The following is a 22669-nucleotide window of genomic DNA, read 5'->3' as shown; positions in this document are numbered from 1 at the left end:
TCAAGCAGTGTTATTTATATATATAACATGATAGTGTCATTTGTAAGTCTTAGTGTCATTTCAAGATAGTGTTAGTGTCATGGAGCACGGTGCTCCATGGAGCATACAAGACTGCCTCTTTTTTTTAAGGGTAAATTTGGTTTAAAACAATAATAAATTTTTAAATTTTAGTTTTTCCCACAAATATGGCTGAGCATCGGTTCAAAATCGAACCGAACCGACCCGATTTATAAAAATTGAAACCGAACCGACATGCCTAGAAATCGGACCGGATCGAACCGTCAAAATTGCTAAAATCGAACTGGCCGAAACCGATCGATTTCGGTCGGTAACCGAATCGAACGATCAATTTTTTTATTTATTTTTTCAAAAATACAAATTAAATCACTAAATTATCAATACAGTGTATAAATACACTGAAAATTCTGAAACAACAAGTAACATTATTAAAACTAAATTTTCTATTTTTCAAATCATAGAAACATGCTACTGTCATTTGACTCATTTCAAATAATTACAAAAAAACGAAAAGAACAAGAAAAACATGTTGCTGCCTCACATCTCGAAATCTGAAGAGAAAAAAATCCATAAACATCAGGGATTCAATTTCACACATATGATCAGTCAATTCATAAAACAAGAAAAACATATATTAACAATTCATTCTTAAAACACTAGGGTTTGAGTTTGAAATCCTTTATTTTGTTTGAAATACATGTATTTAGCTTTAAATTTTACAAAATATACTCCCTTCGTCCACGAAAGAACTTCCTATCTTTCCTTTTTGGGACGTCCACAAAAGAAATTCCTACCTATTTTTGGACTATACCCCACCACTTATAATCCTCTTACTTTTCTCTTTTCACAACTTCCAATATTAATTATAACACCTTTTCACCACCCCCAATACACTCAACTACCTTTTATCCACTTTCAATACACTCAACAATATTTTTTCTTAAAACCCGTGTCTGCTGGAATAGAAATTTTATTGAAAAAGAAGAAAAAAGTGTGTGGAAACCTTGAGAGCACAGGTGCCAACAAGGGAGGAGCCAAGAACTCAAAAAAACAAACCAAAACCACAAAAGAAACAACCCAAAAAGACGACACTCGAAGTAGTCAAATCCGAGCTAACCCACACAAGAACCGCCCTATCCGGCAGGATAGGCCCTCCTGTGCCGGGCGTTTAAAACAGACCAGGGACAGAGCTGGCTGGTCGCCAAGGCAAACTGCCTGAAACTGCCAGCGCAGAGCAGCATTTCGAACTCGAGCATCTCCGCCACGACCCGCAGGAGAACACGTGCCAGAAGCACGCCGAGAGGTCGGACACCATCAGACCTGCAAACACCAACAACAAAAGAGAGAGCCACAGACCTAGAAAGGAGAAAGCAGAAGACCAAAGAAAAGAAAGAACGTGAAACAGCTGCCAGCCAAGGTGAACCCAAACCAACAGGCCTCCTCGAACCTCAAACGCTTCCGCGGGGAAAAGGGAGCCCGGAGGGGCACCGCAACCAAACGACCACCAACCTGACCCGGCCCCAAAAGAACCCACAGCCACCAAAGTAGTCCGATGCAAAGGTAGAGAGGCAAAAACCCGCAAACCAACCAGCCGATCAGACCCAGTTCCCCGCTAGCAGTGAACCTCCTAATGCAATTACTTTTATAATCAATTCTCAAGCAAACCTTAAAACCAATTTCACACTTAACATTAAAGAGACAAGCTTAAGAGGTCATCATCACGGGATGTAGCAATTAGGGGTGACCCAAAGATTTCCCGTGCAGTTTCCCGTGCTCATAATGAAGGAACCATCAGAGGAGCAAAGACCAGCAGCATATTGCAACAAAAAAAAAAGAGAAGATATTAAGCCTATTGCAATGACGACACTCCTGCTAGCATCAACCGGACAAATCACGGCGAGTAAGGTTTGCCAAGAGAAACCGACCAAAACCTTAGCACCAAACCAACTCGATGACCACAGGGCAAAAGAGACCAGGTCAACATCCAAAACAATCTCAAACCCGTGACCCACCGGGATCCCAGCCCAACCAAGGAAGAGAAACAGGCAGGAAAAAACCGGGAAGGAAGAGGTCATCACCCCTGACTGGCAGACCAGAAACAATAAACAAATAAAAGAAGCGGGTGACCACACCCCAGGAAAGCATAGCACCTCATGTGACGATCCGAATATAAGGCAGATTCCTCCTGTCATCCCGAACCAATTGGTGGATATTCGGGATCGCAAAATCCCAGTATCCCTCCTCCGTTACCGACGAAGCCAAGCAATCAGCAACTCGGTTCCCTTCCCTGTAGATGTGAGTGATGATAATATAAAAACCAGCAATAGAATAAAGTACCTTACGCCAGCGGCTGAAGAACCTCCAAGGAACGGTGTCGGAACGAGAACGGAAAAGATCAACCAAGTAAGTGCAATCCGTTTCAATCCAGACATAGCCCCAGCCATGGATAACAGTCTCCTCCAGAGCAATAATGAGAGCGAGAAGCTCAGCCTCGAAAGGCCAACCACGCCCAGCAGAGAAGTGGAAGCAGCCCAAAACACAAGAAGAGTCTCTAATGACCCCTCCCGCATGAAAGAGATGAGGAGAGCCATGAACAGAGCCATCGATATTGATCTTGCGCCAGGGGGCCGGAGGAGGAGACCAGAACACATAGACAAAAGAGATCGGCCGGCGAGGTCTGCCAGGCACCCCCAAACCATGAAGAATCAGCAGCTCCTCAACCGAGTTAGCCATCTCGCCTAAACAGAATTGAGAAGACTTCAAAATAAAAGCTTTGATCTGAATCGACAAGGCCACAGCAGAAACAGGAGCCTCCTCAAACACAGCTTTGTTACGAACATTCCAGATACTCCAAACGGTAGACATAACCCCAACCCTCCAAAGATTGTCCACCTGCGTGCTAGCCGGTCTCTTCATGGCCCAAAGGATCAAACTCCCAAAATCATGAAACCATGGAGCGTCAACTCCGAACCAGAGAAAAAGATACTGCCAAACAAGTCTAGCAACATCACAATCCCAGAAGAGGTGATCAATATCCTCATCCGCATTCCGGCAAAGCGGGCACCAGCTCAGACCAATGAAGCCAGAACGGCGCAGCGAGCTGGCAGTAGAGAGTCGTCCAAGGATCACGCGCCAGGTGACAATGGAACGGCGCGTCGGGATAAACGGAGCCCAGATCCATCTGCCCCAATCAACCAAAGGAAATTTGGGGCGGACATGATCCAAAGCGAGCGCGGCAGAAACCTCTCCAAAGTGAGAATGAATCCAGGCCCGGTGATCCCCCCCATCACCAATAGGAACCGACACGATATCAAAAGCAAGATCCGGGAAAGTCTGCAAGAAGTCCAGAGTGAAATGCCAGGAATTATCAAAGAAATAATCCGAGATAGGTTGCATGAGAGTCTGATGAACATTAACAGGAATCTCGATTCTGTCCACCAGCCTATACCCCAACCAATTATCCAGCCAAAAAATCACAGTGGAACCAGAACCAATAGAACAGTGTGTGTCTCAGACAAGATCCTGAATAGCGGCCCGAGAGCCTAACCAGATCATGGAGGAGAACCAAGGGGAACGAGGCCTCAAACAGGAGTCCAGATAACGCTGTCTAAAAAGCTTGAAGCCAATAGAATCCGAGGTGACAAGTAACCAGCTCAAACGAAGCAGGAAGCTCTGACTAATGTGAGTAAAGGACTTCACGTTCAGCCCTCCCTGGTTCTTAGCAGCGCAGACCCTATTCCAAGACACTGAAGATCTAGGCTTAGAGGTAGTGCAACCTGTCCAAATAAAGGACCTGCAGGCTTTATCCAGCTCATGAAGCAGCTTAGCCGGCCACTTGTAAATCAACATGCTATGGACCGCCGCACTCTGGATGATGGAAGTGACAAGACAAATACGCCCGGCCATAGAAAGCTGCATTCCCTGCCATCTTGGAAAGTGCGCAATGATGCGGTCACGAATACAGGAAAGGCGAGCAGTGGAAGCTCGTCCCGCAAAAATGGGGACACCCAGATAAATAAAAGGCAGAGAGCCGATGGAGAACCCCAACTCCCACTGCAACCGACGCCTCAACTGAATAGGCACCCCTCTACCAAAGAAAACCGTGGACTTGGCTTTATTGCAGAATTGTCCTGAAACAGAAGCATAGATCTGAAGAATAGAGTCAATCATCCTGCAACTACGCTTTGTAGCCTTACAAAACAAAAAGACATCATCAGCATACAGAAGATGAGAAGGGAAAAGCAAGGAGCGAGACATCTTCATCCGAGTAATAAAACCCATATCAGCAGCATCCAGGAGAAGGCGACTCAAGACATCTTCAGCCAAACCAAATAAAATCGGTGACAAAGGATCCCCCTGGCGAACCCCACGTGAGCAGCCGAAGAAACCATGCTGCTCCCCATTGAAGAGGACAGAAATCCGAGCCGACTCGAAGATAACTCTGATCCACTGCCGGAAAATCTGAGAGAAACTGAAACTGTGCAGAACCGTCTCAACGAAATCCCAGCTAAGAGTATTAAAAGCTTTCCTGATGTCCACCTCCAGAGCCATGTTCCTTCCCTGTATCGATCGCTCCATGCAATTAACCCCTTCAGAAGCAAGCACAATACATTCCTGAATAGAACGCCCCGAGATAAACCCGAACTGATTTGCAGAGACAATGACAGCAGCCACCATATTCAGGCGAGAAGCCAAAATCTTGGTAATTACTTTGAAGAAGAAATTACCAAGCACAATAGGACGGAAGTCAGAGACCAACACAGCATCATTCTTCTTGGGAAGAAGACAAAGCAGGTTGGAATTGAGGCCCTGAGGGAGATAGCCATGCGTGAAGAACCGACGAACAGCAGCAACCACATCCTCACCCACAATCTCCCAAGAATGTTGGAAGAAAGCCCCGTTAAAGCCATCAGGACTGGGGGCGCTATTCCTATCCATGGAGAAAACCACCGAACGAACATCATCTGCCGAAGGGATATCGGTGAGCAAAGCAGCTTAGGCCTGGGAGACCAACTCCGGAATGTAACCAGAAATCCACGATCTATCCACCAACCCAGAATTCGGCTCGGAAAATAGATCCTCATAGAAGTGGATCACATGAGCCGCCATGGTGACCGGATCCTCCGAGATAACCCCATCAATGCTAAGCTATTTGATATTCTGTTTGGAGCGACGCCATTTAACCATAGCATGAAAGAAGCGGGTGTTTCTATCCCCATCAGAAAGCCAAGTAACCCGGCTTTGCTGCCGTAAGTGCTCGGATTTGCGAAGAAGGACAGAACCAATGCGAGCCTGCAAATTGACCTCCTGATCAAACAGGTCCTCCGTGTACCCCTGTTCATCGATACTCTCTTGAAGAGAGCTCAGATCCTGTTGAAGCTCGGCGAGAGCAACATTGTAATTCCCAAAAGTGTCCCTATTCCAAGATTTGAGAATCGGCCGCAGGCGTTTCAGCTTTTTCATCACCCTGACCATCGGGCAAAGACAGTCCAACGGCGAAGCCCAGGAAGCCCTAACTTGATCCAGAAAACCCTCATGACCACACCACATATTCAGAAACCAAAAACGATGTCCCGTCGGGGTAGCGGCAGTGTCAAGGCAGATAAGAGAATGGGGGAGTGATCAGAGCCAAGCCGAGGAAGCACCAGAGAGGACGCAGAGTACCAGAGATCAGCGAAGGCCTGGGATAAGAGAGCCCTGTCAAGAACCGACTCAGTCGGGGAAGGAAATCTTCGCCGATCAGTCCAGGTGAAGAAAGGCCCCGAGGATTCTGGTTGAATAAGATCATGATCATCAATGAAGGCGCAGAATTCATCACAAGGAGTAGAGGCCGGAACTCTGCGCCTCCGCCGCTCATGAGCCCCTAAAATAGAATTGAAATCCCCGATCATGAGAAAAGGGCCTTCAATGAAATGCTCCATGTCTGACCAGAGTTGACGGCGTTCCACATAGTCGCAGGAAGCATGAGTGAAGGCCAGAGAGCAGTCAATCCCGAGAATGGAGCATCTAATGACAACCACCTGAGCAGAGGAAAAAACCACCACCGGAGTAAGCGAATCATCAGCGAACACCCATATATTGGAACGGCGCCTGCTCCGAGTGTTCTGATGAACCGGTGTAAGGTGTAAGGAACGCTAAAAGGAAGGTGGAATCCTGGAAAACCGAGTCTTAGGCTCCAAAATGCCAAGGAGACACGGGCTATAGGTTCGACAGTAGTGAGAAAGCAGAGGCATAGACGACGAAATGCCTCTAATGTTCCAACATAGCACATTCATTGAGAACCGAAATTAAGACCATCCTTCTGAGAAGGATCAAGAAAATCATCAGCATCCTCATCTCCCCAACGTTTAGAGGAGGCCCGGACCGAAACCTCAGTCATACGCTGAAAAGCATCAGACGGGGAGGAGTGACAAACATGGTTTTCGTACCTCAATATCGCATGAATTGTTGTCATTTTCCCCCATGAATTGATTGCTAATATGTGTTTGTATCCCAATTTTGAGTTTTGTTGAGTTTTAATTCCTTGGTGTAGTTTTGGAGTGATTTCAGGGAAAATCAAGAATTAATTGGAGGATTTTGAAGACATGAGATCGAAGTACGTCTCGAGAGGAATCCGTGAGCGCAAACGGCGACCAAATCCGAGTCCGAACGAGGGAGAACGGAGCAAAACGAGCGGACTGTGCAAAACGCCCAGTACCCCGCGGTCACCACCCGCGGCCGCGGGGTAAGACCGCGGGTCAGCTGTTCCCGACTCAGGAGACACCCGCGGTCACCAACCGCGGCCGCGGGGCGGGACCGCGGGTCCCCTGAGCATCCCCCACGTTTGAAGGCCGCGGACGCGGGCCGTGACCGCGGGAAAAGGGCGGGGCTCCCCCAAATGGACCCCAAACGCGATTTTAGCCTCAAAACTCCATTTTTCTCTTCCTTTCCCCATTCATTCACCACACACACCCACTTCATCTTCCCCAACTCTCCAATCCCAAACCCTAGCCTCCATTCTCTACCATTTTTTCTCTCTTCCACACACAAAAACAACACCAAAATCAAATAAAGAAGGGGAAGACTTGGAAAGGAGCTCATCAAGACTACATGATTGAAGATCAAGATTATAGGATTTGTCTATGAATCTCTATCTCTCTATATCTTTATTTATGTTTTCTTATGACTTGAGATTTGCTTTTATTATGAATATGCTTGGCTAAAATCTCTTATCTTAGGGATTAGATTAGATGGATTTGTAATGGATTGATTTCTTTGTTCAATATATATCTTGATTGTGCTTATTGTTATCTTTTCAAGTCCTAGATTTATCTCTTGTATGATTGGTTGGCCACCTTTTGTGCATTTCTAATTTGTGATTTGAATCGGGAGAGGATAATTACAATAGATTAGGAGTTTGATACATATCATCTCAATAAACCGGGAGGTTGAGAGGTGGGTGAGGGCTTGTTGATCTTTTGTGCTCTTGGGAGTTATAGGTTAGAAATTGACCGGGGACGGCAATTATGACCCGTAATCTACTGTTTTAGTCGTCCGGGAAGGGGCTAAAACTAGTGGGGAGATCGCCCTAGATAAGTAGGTCATATCAAGATTTATATTGATTTAGATTGAAGTTCATTACGATCCATCGAAATCTAGTCCCTAGGATAACTTTCATTCGAGTCATTCCCCAATTTGTTAACTAAGTTTATCTTGTTGTTATTTTATTTACTTGCTTTATTTAGCTTTGTTTTAGTTCTCAATATCTCTTCATCTTTGGTTTGTCTAAATAGATTGAAAACAACTTATTAATAATATTTAGAAGTTTGAATTCACCAATCCTTGTGGGATACGACCTTGCTTCCCTATGTTGCAACTACACCGTATACTTGCGGCGTGGTGAAAATAATAGCGAACAAGTTTTTGGCGCCGTTGCCGGGGATTGGTTGAGTTTTTACTTTTGATATTGTGAAAAGTTGTTTTTATCTAATTTAGATATTGTTTTTATGTTCGTTTATTTATATGTTTATTTACTTTTGTTAGAGAAAATTGCTCCACAACCGTAAAAGCGGCACCAAAAATGGATGATGGAAGGAATGAGTTGGTTGAGCAACTCCAACTACAATTGGCGTTGATGCAACTTAAGTTGCGTGTTTTGGAAGCCAAAAGAAATTGTAGGCAACCAATGATCCAAAAAGCCTTCCAACCAACACCTTCCTATGGTGAGTATTATGACATGGGGTGCAATGCCATGGAGTGGCAATCACCATTGGAGTATGAGGACCATTTCAATAGTTGGAATTATGAAATTTCTTATTCCACTCAAGAAGGCTTCCAAGGGGGAAATCGATACTATCAAGAGGAGAAATCAAATTCAAAAGACGATCTCCTTCAATGCTTCATAGCTACACAAGCTTGGATAGAAAAAAGTCTAGCAAAATCGGAGGTTATGCTAGAAGAGCAAAGAAGGTCTTTGGCTACCACTATGGAAAATCAAAAGCGAATTGATGATTTTTGCATAGCCATTATCCTTCAAAATGGAACCTTGTATGAGGAACCAATGCCAATGCTAAGTGAAGAGCCTCAAGAAGTTGAAGAAGAGTATGAAGAAGATGAGGATCAATTCTCCAAACCCCTTGAAGTCGAGAGCCCAACTTTTCCGACACAACCTCTACAATTTCAAAAAGATGAAGATCTCACAAGCTTTAAAGAAAGCAAAGTCAAAAATTTTGTCGATCCTTACCTCGACACGGGCGATTCTATGAAGGCTTGCTTCTTTCACTTTTATTTATCTTCATCTTTTGATTTTCACTTTGATTTGTCTAATAAAGAATTGTTTGAGTGTGGTGGTACTCTAGATGGTGAACGAGATTACCATGACCCCCGGGATGTCTCAAAGATTGCTAAGCCACCATATTTTTGGGTGGCAACGGATGGAGCATACAAATTTGATGAAAAATGGCCACCGCCTAAGCCTCCACCTCGTTTGTGAGTACGAGACAAGTAACCATTTTCTCCTTCATCCAAACTTATTTCTCCTTTGTGTGAAATAAGTTTGGGGGAAGGGTGAAGATGGGTTACTTATCTCGTTTATCCGTTGTTTATTTATTTAGTTAGTTTAGTTTTCGAATAATGAGATTTTGTCTCTGTTTTTGAGCTTTTCCTTGTCTTTTGTTTTTGAGCTTGATTGTTGAAAAACATGAGTTGGATGAAATGTGTGTTGGGCTTATGATATGAATGTTGCTTTTGAAAAGAAATTGTGTGTATCACTTGTGGATTATGCATGAAAAGTTTGAACTTGTGACAAGTGAGTTAAATGTTTTGCCTCCAAGAACTTGATAATGAGCTTGTAAGATTTGAGCCATTGATTGTCATATTATCACAATCTCATTTTGTTCTTGAGTGTAAATCGATTGAGCATGTATGTTGGTCTCTAGAACTTGCCATGAGTCCTCTCTTGAAAATAAAAGTAGATGTGTTGTTAATATTGAAGTGATTTAAGGCCATCTTTGTTAGCCACTTGACCCCAATTGTGCCAAATTCTCATATGATCCTAGTTTACCCCTTTTGTGCCTTGTAGCCTTTCTTTGAATGAACCAATGATAAAGGGGTAGAACTTAGAGTGTTAGTGGTTGCTTTGATGAAGAAAAAAGTTTGGGAAATGATTGAAATTGCTTATCAAGCTTTGATTGTGTGAAAATCACTAATCCCCTATGAGCTCAAAAAGAAAAAGAAATGAAAATGAATGTGAATAAAAGAGCATAAAGGGGAGTGATTTGCCTTTTGAATCATAGCCATGATAGATATCACTAAGGATGAAAAGATGAAATGTAGGGATTTTGGTTTTTGATTGATAAGAGAAATGTGAAGTTGATTTGTTCATTGTGATTGATGGATTGTGGGATGAGTCACTTTGCCTAAAAAACTACTCACCTTACCAAAGAGCCCTCATTACAACCCAATGAAAGCCCTTTTTGATCTCTATTTATAACACATTGAAGCATAAAGAGTTAGGACAAATGGCAAGCCTATGGTAGATTGCATGCATTGTTTCGAATTGAGTGTAAACACGTCCATTCTAAACACTTGAGAGTCGAGTGCATCATTGAAACATTCACCTTGTGAGGATTCAAGCTTGGAGGCTATAATGTTGAACTTACTATCACTTGTGACTTCTTGAAATGCATATCTACTTGTGATACACTAGTAAAATTGAAGCCCTTGAAATGACACCAATTCATTCTCACATGTTTGTTATCTTTTATTTCTCTTCTCTTTGTTGTTTGGGGACAAACAACGCTTTAAGTTTGGGGGGGTTGACAAACATGGTTTTCGTACCTCAATATCGCATGAATTGTTGTCATTTTCCCCCATGAATTGATTGCTAATATGTGTTTGTATCCCAATTTTGAGTTTTGTTGAGTTTTAATTCCTTGGTGTAGTTTTGGAGTGATTTCAGGGAAAATCAAGAATTAATTGGAGGATTTTGAAGACATGAGATCGAAGTACGTCTCGAGAGGAATCCGTGAGCGCAAACGACGACCAAATCCGAGTCCGGACGAGGGAGAACGGAGCAAAACGAGCGGACTGTGCAAAACGCCCAGTACCCCGCGGTCACCACCCGCGGCCGCGGGGTAAGACCGCGGGTCAGCTGTTCCCGACTCAGGAGACACCCAAGGTCACCAACCGCGGCCGCGGGGCGGGACCGCGGGTCCCCTGAGCATCCCCCACGTTTGAAGGCCGCGGACGCGGGCCGTGACCGCGGGAAAAGGGCGGGGCTCCCCCAAATGGACCCCAAACGCGATTTTAGCCTCAAAACTCCATTTTTCTCTTCCTTTCCCCATTCATTCACCACACACACCCACTTCATCTTCCCCAACTCTCCAATCCCAAACCCTAGCCTCCATTCTCTACCATTTTTTCTCTCTTCCACACACAAAAACAACACCAAAATCAAATAAAGAAGGGGAAGACTTGGAAAGGAGCTCATCAAGACTACATGATTGAAGATCAAGATTATAGGATTTGTCTATGAATCTCTATCTCTCTATATCTTTATTTATGTTTTCTTATGACTTGAGATTTGCTTTTATTATGAATATGCTTGGCTAAAATCTCTTATCTTAGGGATTAGATTAGATGGATTTGTAATGGATTGATTTCTTTGTTCAATATATATCTTGATTGTGCTTATTGTTATCTTTTCAAGTCCTAGATTTATCTCTTGTATGATTGGTTGGCCACCTTTTGTGCATTTCTAATTTGTGATTTGAATCAGGAGAGGATAATTACAATAGATTAGGAGTTTGATACATATCATCTCAATAAACCGGGAGGTTGAGAGGTGGGTGAGGGCTTGTTGATCTTTTGTGCTCTTGGGAGTTATAGGTTAGAAATTGACCGGGGACGGCAATTATGACCCGTAATCTACTGTTTTAGTCGTCCGGGAAGGGGCTAAAACTAGTGGGGAGATCGCCCTAGATAAGTAGGTCATATCAAGATTTATATTGATTTAGATTGAAGTTCATTACGATCCATCGAAATCTAGTCCCTAGGATAACTTTCATTCGAGTCATTCCCCAATTTGTTAACTAAGTTTATCTTGTTGTTATTTTATTTACTTGCTTTATTTAGCTTTGTTTTAGTTCTCAATATCTCTTCATCTTTGGTTTGTCTAAATAGATTGAAAACAACTTATTAATAATATTTAGAAGTTTGAATTCACCAATCCTTGTGGGATACGACCTTGCTTCCCTATGTTGCAACTACACCGTATACTTGCGGCGTGGTGAAAATAATAACAAGGAGTCAATGACAAAATTTTGGATAGATGCGCCCGCCAACTGAGCGTCTGAAACTCTTTTTAAGAACTTTTTCGGTTCAGGCGATCGGCCACGTCTGGCCATCATTTTGGAATCTGATGCCGAGGAAGACCTATCGACCTTAGCACTCTGGTGTTGAGGCCGAGGTGGCCGCAAAGCCAAGATGAATTTTGGATGAGGCGAATGCGGACCAAGGTCGCGGCCCGGACTTGTCGAGAGAGAGCCCACCTGTAGAGAATGATCGCATCTCTGATAATCCTTATTCAGATCCTCCAAACCATCCAAACCAACTCTGTTGTGATCTTCAAAAGGGTGCTGCTGCTGTGACCCTCTAGAAGTATTCACTCTAGGATCCGGGTTCGAACTGAACTGCGCCATTCGCTGTTCGAGCGATCCATCCTCAATTTGATCCACCCCAGTGACGGAGGTAGCCCCAGTGTGTGAACGAGCATCTCTCTGAGCAGCCTCCAGACCCTGTACACGCTCATCCATTCGGCTCTGCGTAAAATTATTTAACTGACTCAGATCAGTAGTTTGAGCAGCAGCGGTATTGGTCTCACCATCAACTTGGCAAGATTCACGATTAGCTCATTCAGAAGGGACTGGGCTCAAATTGTTCCGGTCGCCTACGTGCTGGTCACAGCCAAAAGTTTTCTCCGGCCTCTTAGTAGGCTCTTTGATTATGCTCATATCATTCGGGCCTTTTTCCAGTTCAGCATCCAGACCGTCATCAAGGGCCTCAAAAGCATTGGACGTGGCAACGCCCGCAGCAACCGCTGTCGGGGGAAGCGAGGGTTTATCAGCATGAATCTTCGCCTTCACGGGGGCCTCCCCAGTCTGTGTTAGAGCGTCAAAGGCCTGGTCAGAAACGCCCTTCTGAAGAGCTGAGCCATCTTCAGTTCGAGCCCTCCAAACTGATCGGCTCCAAGGCCTCCGGCGCCTAGCTCTATTCCTGCGACGCCGGCCTTGCCGACCATTAACCTGATCGGAATTCCTGTTAGGGGGGGGGGGGAAATCCATAACAGCGGGATCAGCCTCCGGGTTCATCTTCCGACATTTATCTGAAGAATGACCAAGAGAAGAACAAACACCGCAAAAATGAGGCATATCCTCATAACGAAACTCAATCTCATAAGTGTTTTCATCACATTTAACGTCAAGGAACGTGGGATGTTCGAGAGCCACATTAAGTTCCACTAAGATCCTGGCAAAATTGCCAATGGACGCTCTAGCCGACAAACCGTCAATAAGTAAGGGGGTACCAACCTGACGAGCAATACCAGTGATTACCTCAGGATGCCAGAGCTCATGTGGTAGATTGAAAATTCGCACCCAAACCTGAGCCAATGAGGATTCCAGCCTATGTGGATTGAAATTTGGAATCCAAGCCTGAAGGAAGAGAGTTCCCGAACGGAGTTTCCACGTGTTCTTAGCAAAACCAACTGCAAAGTCTGAATTTGTAGAAAATTTCAGCGTAAAATATCCCTTCCCAAGCGGGATAACTTCCCAGTTCGTTGAAGGTTTCCAAATGTCTGAGAGCTCCGAGTAGAGGTCGGCAGCGAACCTGGGCGCTTGACCTTTTTTGAGGAAAATCCGGCCATGGATGGCATGCTGAAACGACTTAATTTGTCTCTGACGGAAGGCTGAAGAGAGAATGAGGCAAGGACGGTCAGCCAAAACTATCGGCTTCAACACCGCATAATCGTGGGCCGGAACATCCGTCGGACGATCAGAAGGAGACTTGAGTGATTCTGCAAAAGTTTTCCTATTAAGTGGAGGACCTTGAGTTTGCTGTTGAACTGCCGACGTAGTGAGAGGAACCCTATCTTCCAGTTGGAGCAGTTCATGAGAACTCGCGAACTTCGACAGCAGATTGCTCTCCGCTCGTGTAGTGCCTGAACTTAAGACTCCAGTATTCTCCCCAATATGAGCCGGAGTAGAAGCCACAATTACAGAATCTAAGGAATTAGAAGTTCGCGTAAACCCTGCTGCAGACTTCTCCGAAACGGAAACCCTAGGGCAGAAAACAACAGCCGCCGGCAGTGAAGGCTGCGATTGGACGAAGGCTTTGGCAAGGAAAGAGCTCCAGTCAAACACCGCTTCCGGCAGTCCGGGAGAGACTCCATGCAGCGCAGACGACTGAACCAAAGTGCGCAAGCCAACGGTGCATGTCGGTTGGTGCAAGGACTGTGAAACCCTAGAGAGATTGTCCAGAGACTTCGGCAGCAAAGTCCCGTTCCAAAGGAATCCCGCCCCAGCCGAAGAATGATCCATAAAAGTTGAAGGAGAAAGTGCCCGACTCGAGTCTGATACCGGAGGAGTCTGGGCGGTGCCGTTAGCGGCAACACTTAAAGGAGGGAACCAATTCATGTTGTTGATTTCCAACGGAGGGAAAGCCGAGGGGACAGTAGAGGACATCACGCCGGCCAGAGAAGACCAAAGCCGGCCGGCCAAACAAGGAGAAAACAGCCGCCTATGGAGCGGCGGCGGGAAACCCTAACGAGAGAATCATATTTTTCGATCCATAATATTGACTCCACTTCCAAATTCTCTTAAAACCCGTGTCACTCCCTCCTAGAAAGTTCTTTCATGGACGGAGGGAGTATTATATATAAAATATTTAATATATATATATATATATGTATATATATATATAGGGGAGGGCTACAGTAAAAACACTTCTTAAAATATAAATATAAACGTTTTTTAATGTACGAATTTTATCCAACAGGGTTACGAATTCATCCAACATGGTTACGAATTGTGAAAAATAAATTTTTGCTACCTTTGGGATTCGAACCCAGGACCACGAATTCATCCAAAAGGGTTACGAATCAACCGTAGATCTTGATGATCTAAGGGCTGAAAATCATTTATATTTTATACACTTAAGAGTATTTTTATTCTAGCCCTCCCCTATATATATATATGTATATATATATATATATATATATGGGTCGGTTCGGTTCGGTTCCCGATCGACCCATTGGCAGAGAACCGAAAACCGAACCATTTTTTCCTAGACCGAACCGAATCGAAAATCATCGGTTCGGTTGATTTTTTCGGTTCGGTTCGGTTTTTGCTCACCCCTACCCACAAACTTTCATTCTTATTTCAAAATACATAATAAATAACCTTTTTTGGAATTTCCCATAGAGTGATTTTTCGGCGAATTTTTTAAATGACGTGGCACCGAACTTGAATGATGTGGCATATTTAAGGGTTAGGTACCACTTTCCCCCTCAACGTTGACACCCCTATCGCCTTTAACACCCTAACGTCAGGGTTGACGTTGTTTACTACCTCAGCGTTTCAAAATTAAAGCAAAATGCCTCCACGTTTTAACGACCGTCCCAAGCGCAGCTCTAACGGGATCAATCACCGTTAAATCGCAGGGGGCAATTAGATTGTCATGTCACATAATTTCCATATAATTACATTGTATTGTCACATCATTTAAATTTTTGATCAAAATCTGTCATCGTGGGAAATTAAAAAAAAATGATTTATTATGAATTTTGAAACAAGAATGAAAGATTGTGGGAAAAACCAAAATTTAGAAATTTAGAAAGATTGTAGCAAACTTTTCCCTAAGAACTGGATCTTGAGTTGCAATACCAATGGGGCATGTGTCTTCGTGGCATTTCTGCATCATGATGGATGGGTGTGGGTATGAATGTCTTCTTTGCAAATTTTTAATCCTCTTCGCAAATTTCCCCAGCTGATGAATGTCTTCCCCGTCGCCGATTATATTTCTCTCGAGACAACATCTTTGACGCTACGACTTATATGTGTCTGCTGAAAGAAGAAGCAAATGCAGAGACAATGAAAAGGAATGAAGAGCTGCAAATTTTATGCCTAAACTGCAAAGTAATTTATGTATGTCTCAAATGTAAAAATTATATCAAATAATCTATTGTTCATATTTGTTTTATCCAACTGTTAATATGGAATAAATATATCATACATTGTTGTTCTTCTTATATAACCGTAGACCGTAGTATTTATTGGCACAACTTCATACTTCTTCACAGCATCGGCTCTATTTTTAACGAACAACATCTATCATATTATAATTAATAAATTTCTTACAAATCTAAGATCCACTTCTTTCTCATGCGTTAGATGAAATGTTGATCATGTACATAATAAATTACGGGTATGATAATTTAACTCTTATCACTTGGTTCTGTACCCTATTACATTGTTCATTTCATCATCTCTTCTCATGCCTTTTTTTATTATTAAACAAATAAATTTAAAGATTAGGTGATGTTTGACTCGAAATTGAAACCTTTTGCCTCAGGTTCATACGTTTATATTTTATATTTATGTTAGCAACTTCAAGTTTGAAGGTAACTTGGTGTTTTAAGGTAGTGCTTGATATAACTCTCCTAAAATCTATCTCTTTGTGTATTTGTGTGTGATATTTTTAAATATCTTTAAAATTTTGGAATGAAATTAAAATCTCCCATAATCAATCGTGGAATTAAAATATGTACAAGCAATAATATTATAGTATGAATGTGGTGTTGCAATTGGAGGCAGTTATATTATATGGAATGAAATTGAGTGCAACAACTCTATTGCTTTTCTTGAATTTGTGTAAGAGACAATATTTTGGGATGTAAGAAATTACATATATAATACGAGAAAATGATTATTATATTTGTGTTAGCACAAATATGTATTGCTTTATTAGTGATTGAGGTAGAATTGGTTCGATCTCTAGAGAAATATTTACGGCTATGAGTCTTTTTGTTCATTGTTTTCATTATGGAAACTAATTTAATTTATTTTTATGCTAATCAGTAAATTATAGTAATAAATAAATTTGCAACTTATTGTATTAATTACATGATGTATATGTTTGACTTTGAGTTCAACTAATTGAAATAGAAGCAAGGATCTTGAATACTACTAATTGAAAATTTTGATTCGGGCAATCCAAACTTGAACCATTCGACAAGCCTAATCATGACCTAGGTTGTAGATAATTATGTTTTTAAAACATAAAAATAAGTAAGTGTTAAAATACATAATAAACATGTATATGGACTTCATTGTTGTTTTAATCCACAAAATTCCAATAACGAGATAAATTTGATGGTCATAACTCCGGTCATGTTATTAAGGAACGTTGACCATTCTCAAGGAGTGTGTAATAGAACACGTTTGGTGATTACAAGACTTGGTAACCACATGTTGGAGGCTAAAACATTAACTGATACTAATTCTGGCTAAAAGTGTTGATTTCTAGAATGTCTCTGACTCCATCAGATTCACGACTTCCATTCAAGTTCGAATAGAGACAATTTCCTCTTATTATTTTGTATGTCATAACAATCAACAAGAGTCGAGAATAATCTATGCTACACGTGAAGTTTTTTCTAAAGAAATCAGTATTCTCTCATGGTCAACTTTACGTTGCTGTTTCAAGAGTAAAGAGTCGGAGTGGCTTGAAGATTTCAGCATGTGATAAACATAATAATATCATATCAAGTACAATGAATATTGTACTAACACGTTTCAAAATCTGTTGTCTAACATGACTATAGACAACGGTTTTCAAAACACCGTTGTCTATTTTTGGCTGTCATAGACAACGGTTGTGAAAATCGTTGTCTATTATGACTATAGACAACGATTTTAAGAGAAACGTTGTCTATTTAGGACGGTCATAGACAACGTTCACAAATACCGTTGTCTATTCTCTAATAGACAACGGTATTCGTGTCGTTGTCTATGACCGTCCTAAATAGACAACGTTTCTCTTAAAACCGTTGTCTATAGTCATAATAGACAACGTGGATTTTTGAGCTTGTAGATCCGTTGTGTAATTTTAGGTTGTGTAATTTGTTTTATTTTTATACATTTTTTTTATTTCAAGCCCTAATCTAATTTCTCTTTTTTCGCTAGTTCACTTTCAACATTTTCGCCCCAGCCACCATCCACCCCAAGCCACCCACCGGCGGCCACCCCAGCCACCGTTACCCCACGCCACCCACCGCCGACCAGCCCCATCCACCATCGCCCACTCCACCCAGTGGAAGAGATCGGCATCCAGTGAGTGGCAAAATCTCTCGCCACCTACTGGAATCTATTCCGGGCACCGATTTCATCCCCTCGCCGTCGATTCCCGCCTTATTCCCTTGCCTCGCCGCCTGCTCCTCGTAACTGTTGAATCATTCGACTTCGCCCTCGACTCCGACTCCGACTCCACCGCCGCCCGTCAATCCGACTTCGCCTTCGCCTTCAACGACAGCAATTTTTTCGACCGCCTGCTCCAGATCGAGATCATCAGAGATCCCCTCAACGCCCATGCCGAATCCGACCTAGCTGATTGGGCCGCGCGCCTCTGCGAGCTCCGCCGCCGAGACCTTGTGGAAATGCAGCTCGGTGAGCAAATCAAACTTAACTCTACCCGTTCTGATGCTTCTGTGGACTGTCGTGTTTGTTTCGAGTTTGATTTGGTTGTTTATCTGAATCAAATTCGAGTTTCAAATTAGTTAGCAATTTACATCTCTGGAATTGCAATTTACAGTTTTGAAATTTGATGAATTTCGGCATTTATAATTGATTGGAAATTCTCCCATCTATGCACCCAGTGACTGTAGTGTTTTTGGAGAGTGGACAAATGCACCTCGTTGGAGCATTCTGCTGTAGGATAGACTTTGCTGATGATGATTTGTTTACGTTTTCTTAGAGCTCTAAGACACTATCTGAGGTCGTAATATGCTTTACCAATGATTTTCTTTAATAATAATCCTAGTAAGGGATTAATGAGGTCGTAATATGCTTTACCAATTTATTTATGCCTCTGTTTATGCAGACTGAGTTCTTCATCTGCTTGCTTCTGACTATATTGGGATACATTCCTGGAATCATCTACGCTCTCTACGCCATCATCTTCATTGATCAAGAGCGATTCCGTCGGGATTACTATCAGCAGCTTGAGTAGAGTACTGCTTTCTCTTTGCCCTAGTTTCCTCTTTGTGGTTTCAGTTAAAGTAAGTTAGTTTGATATTATTTATGGTGATATATTATTTTAATTAGTTTGTTATAATTAACTTGCATTATTTTCGTAGTTGGTGTTCAATGTGGACGAGAATTGGAAAAATAAATGCTTGACATCGGCAAGTGCGAAATGGCGTCAACATAAGTGTAATTTGTATAAAAATCACATTGTACCGTTCCTTGATCAGCCCGAACGGTTGTATCATCCTCCATCTGATTACAGAATTGATAAGGAAGATTGGAAGGATTTTGTCATTAGTCGTATGTCAGAAGAATCTCGGGTAAGATAGTTAGTATATGTTTTAATTTATGTACTTGAAATTGTTTATCTAACTACCTCATGTTTTTCTTAATTTATTAGAAAAAAAGTGAAGAGCTAAAGGAGAAGCAAAGACAAAATATATACCCCCACCGTATTTCACGCAAGGGATATGCCGGCTTACGTGAAGAAATGGTAATATTTCAATAATATAATAAAGTAAGGAATATAACACTAATAATTTATCATTTGTAGAAGGAGCAATTGACAGGTGATCAAGAGAATGATAGAGCACTTTTGTGGAAGCAAGCACGAGCAAATAAGAAAGGGGAGTTCGATGGTGAACTGTTGACAAAAACAGTTCTAAAGATTGTAAGTATTTATGATTGCATAATATTCAATCTATTTTTTTGATTACTTTGTTAACAATGTGATTCGTAGGATGAGTACCTACGACAAAAGCATGAGGGTATGTTTTGTAGTAGTGGACCAAGTGACGATGTCCTCACACAAGCACTCGAGAAGCCCGAACATTCTGGTCGTGTGAGGGGTGTTGGTTGTTATGTTACTCCAACAACATATTTTAAGAAAAGTGAAAGTGGAATGGGGAATGTGGTGCAAGAAATGAAGGAGGAGTTTGGGAAACAAATGGCCGAGATGAATGCGAAAATCCTAGAGCTCCAGCAACAGGTTATGATGAAAGAGAGTGAGGAGAAAGGCAGTTGTTCTGTCAAGAATGAAAATGATGTTGAGGATGAGGATGAGGATGAGGATGATATTGAAGAAGTTCCTCGTGACAAAGTCGTGCCATTTGTCAAAGCACCAAAAGCTAAGGTATCATCTATATGATAGTAACTTATATTTTTTATTGTTTTATAGTTGTTAAGAGATTATTCAAAATTTCAGTCAAGAAGACCTCATGTAAGGGAGCCAATGAAGTTGACGGCGACGGATATACCAATGTCATTAAAGATGTTGCACAAATACGCAAGTGTTGCACTCTTTGATGGATTCACAATTAAAGGAAGCGTGGATCCGCTTGTCTTCGGTCATGATCTAGAAGTTTTAATTGGATTTGATGACATTCATCATATGTGTGAATTGGAGGCTCTCGCAGCATCGTGCATATGTATGTACATGTGGTAAGTCTTTTAAAATTCATTAGTTAAAAATATACCCTATTGTTGATAATTGTCTAATTTGATTGCAATATTTTGAAGGTACTTATACAAGGAATATGAGAATTCAGGCATTCTTGATACAATTCGATTTGTTGATCCATATGATATATCACACAATCCTAATGTTGCCCAAGCTAAAAAAGCGAGTATTGTAGGCCAGAGGTTGATTGGTACCAAAACTGATCAACTTGTTTTATTGCCATGTAACGTAGGGTATGTGAAAATGATTAAGTTTTTTTCAATTAAAATGATTATTATATTATACTTGTTGGTAACTATTTATTTATTCTTTTAGTTGGCATTGGGTCCTCATGATGGTCTATCCCCATAAGGAGACGGTATATGTGTTGGATCCATTGACTGACAGTTTTCATGTTGAGGAGTGGAAGAGCATTATGACGACGTAAGTTTTATTATTATTTTTTAGATTAATTTAGATTATTTATTTTTAATGTATATTATAATATGTGTAGAGCCATAAAAATGTTCAACATGAGCATAGGAGTAAGGGGGAGACAGAATCTTTTGTGGGAAGTGATCGATGTATGAAATTCTTACCTTAACATTATGTTTCACTTGGATTAAATAGTATGTTTGGTTGTTTACTAGTATTATTAAATGTGACAGAGTCCACAACAACCTGATGGGAAACAGTGTGGATTCTATGTTATGCGATACATGAGAGATGTTATTGATAATATTGTATCTGATCACTCTCTCCCAATAACTACACTGGTAATTGTAATTTATAATTTTTATTAAATTTTACTTCAAGACAATTTCTATAATTTCATAATTGATCACAAGTTTGTTTTTCTTATAGTTTGCAGGAGGATGCTACTCCAAAAAGGAAATTGATGAAGTAAGGATAGAGTGGGCAGAATTTGTATGTAAAATCACAGATGAGTGATGATGGGTAAGTTTTATATAAAGTTAATTTTTTAATATTTTTGAGATATAAGGTTAATAAATTTTATAAATTGATACTTGAAATATTTTAATATTGCAGATGGTGTAACTTGCTTGGTTTGCAGTTATGTTTCAATTAGTAGGATGATGATGTTTGGATTCTAATGTAATGTAGGATGATGATGTTTGGATTCTAATGTAATGTAGGGATGATGATGTTGGATTATAATGTATGAATTTTATTATTAATTTATGTATTTTTAGTATTTCATATTATGTTTTTAGATTTACTGAAATATAAATTGAAAAATCAGGAAATTTTAAATATAAATACAAAATAAAAACTATAATATAGAATAGACAACGGTCACGAACTTGTTGTATATAAGAGAATAGACAACGGATGATCAGTCGTTGTCTATCATAGAATAGACAACGGTTTTTCTCATGTTGGCTATCACATAATAGACAACGGATTCTAAATCGTTGTCTATCAGAGAATAGACAACGTTCTAGAAACCGTTGTCTATAAGAGAATAGACAACGGTCCAGAACACGTTGTCTATAAGAGAATAGACAACGGTCCAGAACCCGTTGTCTATGACCGCCCCTCAATAGACAATAGTCTCATTTACAACAATTGATTTTGTAATAGACAACGGATTCTGACCGTTGTCTATTAGCGTTTTTTTTGTAGTGTATATGGACTTCATTGTTGTTTTAATCCACAAAATTCCAATAACGAGATAAATTTGATGGTCATAACTCCGGTCATGTTATTAAGGAACGTTGACCATTCTCAAGGAGTGTGTAATAGAACACGTTTGGTGATTACAAGACTTGGTAACCACATGTTGGAGGCTAAAACATTAACTGATACTAATTCTGGCTAAAAGTGTTGATTTCTAGAATGTCTCTGACTCCATCAGATTCACGACTTCCATTCAAGTTCGAATAGAGACAATTTCCTCTTATTATTTTGTATGTCATAACAATCAACAAGAGTCGAGAATAATCTATGCTACACGTGAAGTTTTTTCTAAAGAAATCAGTATTCTCTCATGGTCAACTTTACGTTGCTGTTTCAAGAGTAAAGAGTCGGAGTGGCTTGAAGATTTCAGCATGTGATAAACATAATAATATCATATCAAGTACAATGAATATTGTCTACAAAAAAGTTTTTCAAAACTTATAAATTTACTAATTTGTATTACCATGCTTTATTTAATAATACAATTGTCATTTTTACATAAATTATTATTATTATTATTATTATTATTATTATTATTATTATTATTATTATTATTATTATTGATGATGATGATGATGATGATGATGATGATGATGATATAATTACGTTCACCTACATGGGTCAAGTACAATGGGTGAAAAATATAAACAAGAGCAAAGAATCAGCCGTGACAACATAGCCTTGGCAGACCATCGTTGGCAATCCACCCGTGGAAACGCCACCTGTAACAGCT

The 22669-nt window shown here is 41.1% G+C and overlaps 2 protein-coding genes across 6 annotated transcripts; one reads left to right on the top strand and one right to left on the bottom strand.

The window, feature by feature from the left end:
- Positions 1–1151: 1151 nt before the first annotated feature.
- LOC131018409 (uncharacterized) lies at positions 1152–4956 on the bottom strand. The gene is made up of 4 exons (XM_057947134.1): positions 3566–4956; positions 2356–3460; positions 1448–1683; positions 1152–1338 (listed from the first exon to the last, which is right to left on the bottom strand). Exons 1-4 carry the CDS (start codon positions 4954–4956, stop codon positions 1152–1154), a joined length of 2919 nt encoding a protein of 972 aa, XP_057803117.1.
- A 13957-nt stretch (positions 4957–18913) lies between these two features.
- Positions 18914–21456, top strand: LOC131017738 (uncharacterized). 5 transcript variants are annotated; one of them, XM_057946457.1, is made up of 11 exons: positions 18914–19117; positions 19198–19290; positions 19351–19467; positions 19537–19929; positions 20002–20237; positions 20316–20489; positions 20572–20679; positions 20750–20819; positions 20904–21011; positions 21100–21192; positions 21311–21456. In XM_057946457.1, the coding sequence occupies exons 1-10, from the start codon at positions 19100–19102 to the stop codon at positions 21184–21186; spliced, it is 1404 nt and encodes a 467-aa protein (XP_057802440.1). In that variant the 5' UTR covers positions 18914–19099; the 3' UTR covers positions 21187–21192; positions 21311–21456. The 5 variants fall into 5 exon arrangements, 2 of the variants coding, with proteins under 2 accessions (XP_057802440.1, XP_057802439.1); XM_057946456.1 differs by having other exon boundaries at positions 21286–21456; XR_009099839.1 differs by lacking the exons at positions 20750–20819; positions 20904–21011.
- Positions 21457–22669: the final 1213 nt, after the last annotated feature.

Source organism: Salvia miltiorrhiza, chromosome 3 (genome assembly GCF_028751815.1).
Source record: "Salvia miltiorrhiza cultivar Shanhuang (shh) chromosome 3, IMPLAD_Smil_shh, whole genome shotgun sequence".
NCBI lineage: Eukaryota > Viridiplantae > Streptophyta > Magnoliopsida > Lamiales > Lamiaceae > Salvia > Salvia miltiorrhiza.
This window is presented reverse-complemented; position numbering and strand designations above follow the sequence as displayed.

Coding starts and splice junctions, on each gene's coding strand:
- LOC131018409 (XM_057947134.1), bottom strand. CDS start 4,956: ATGGATAGGAATAGCGCCCCCAGTCCTGATGGCTTTAACGGGGCTTTC. Junction 3,461..3,565: donor TGGTTCTCCTCCATGATCTG/GTTAGGCTCTCG, acceptor GTTGGGGTATAG/GCTGGTGGACAGAATCGAGA. Junction 1,339..1,447: donor AGGTTCGAGGAGGCCTGTTG/GTTTGGGTTCAC, acceptor TGGTGTTTGCAG/GTCTGATGGTGTCCGACCTC.
- LOC131017738 (XM_057946457.1), top strand. Junction 19,930..20,001: donor TCAAAGCACCAAAAGCTAAG/GTATCATCTATA, acceptor TCAAAATTTCAG/TCAAGAAGACCTCATGTAAG. Junction 20,680..20,749: donor TGGAAGAGCATTATGACGAC/GTAAGTTTTATT, acceptor TAATATGTGTAG/AGCCATAAAAATGTTCAACA.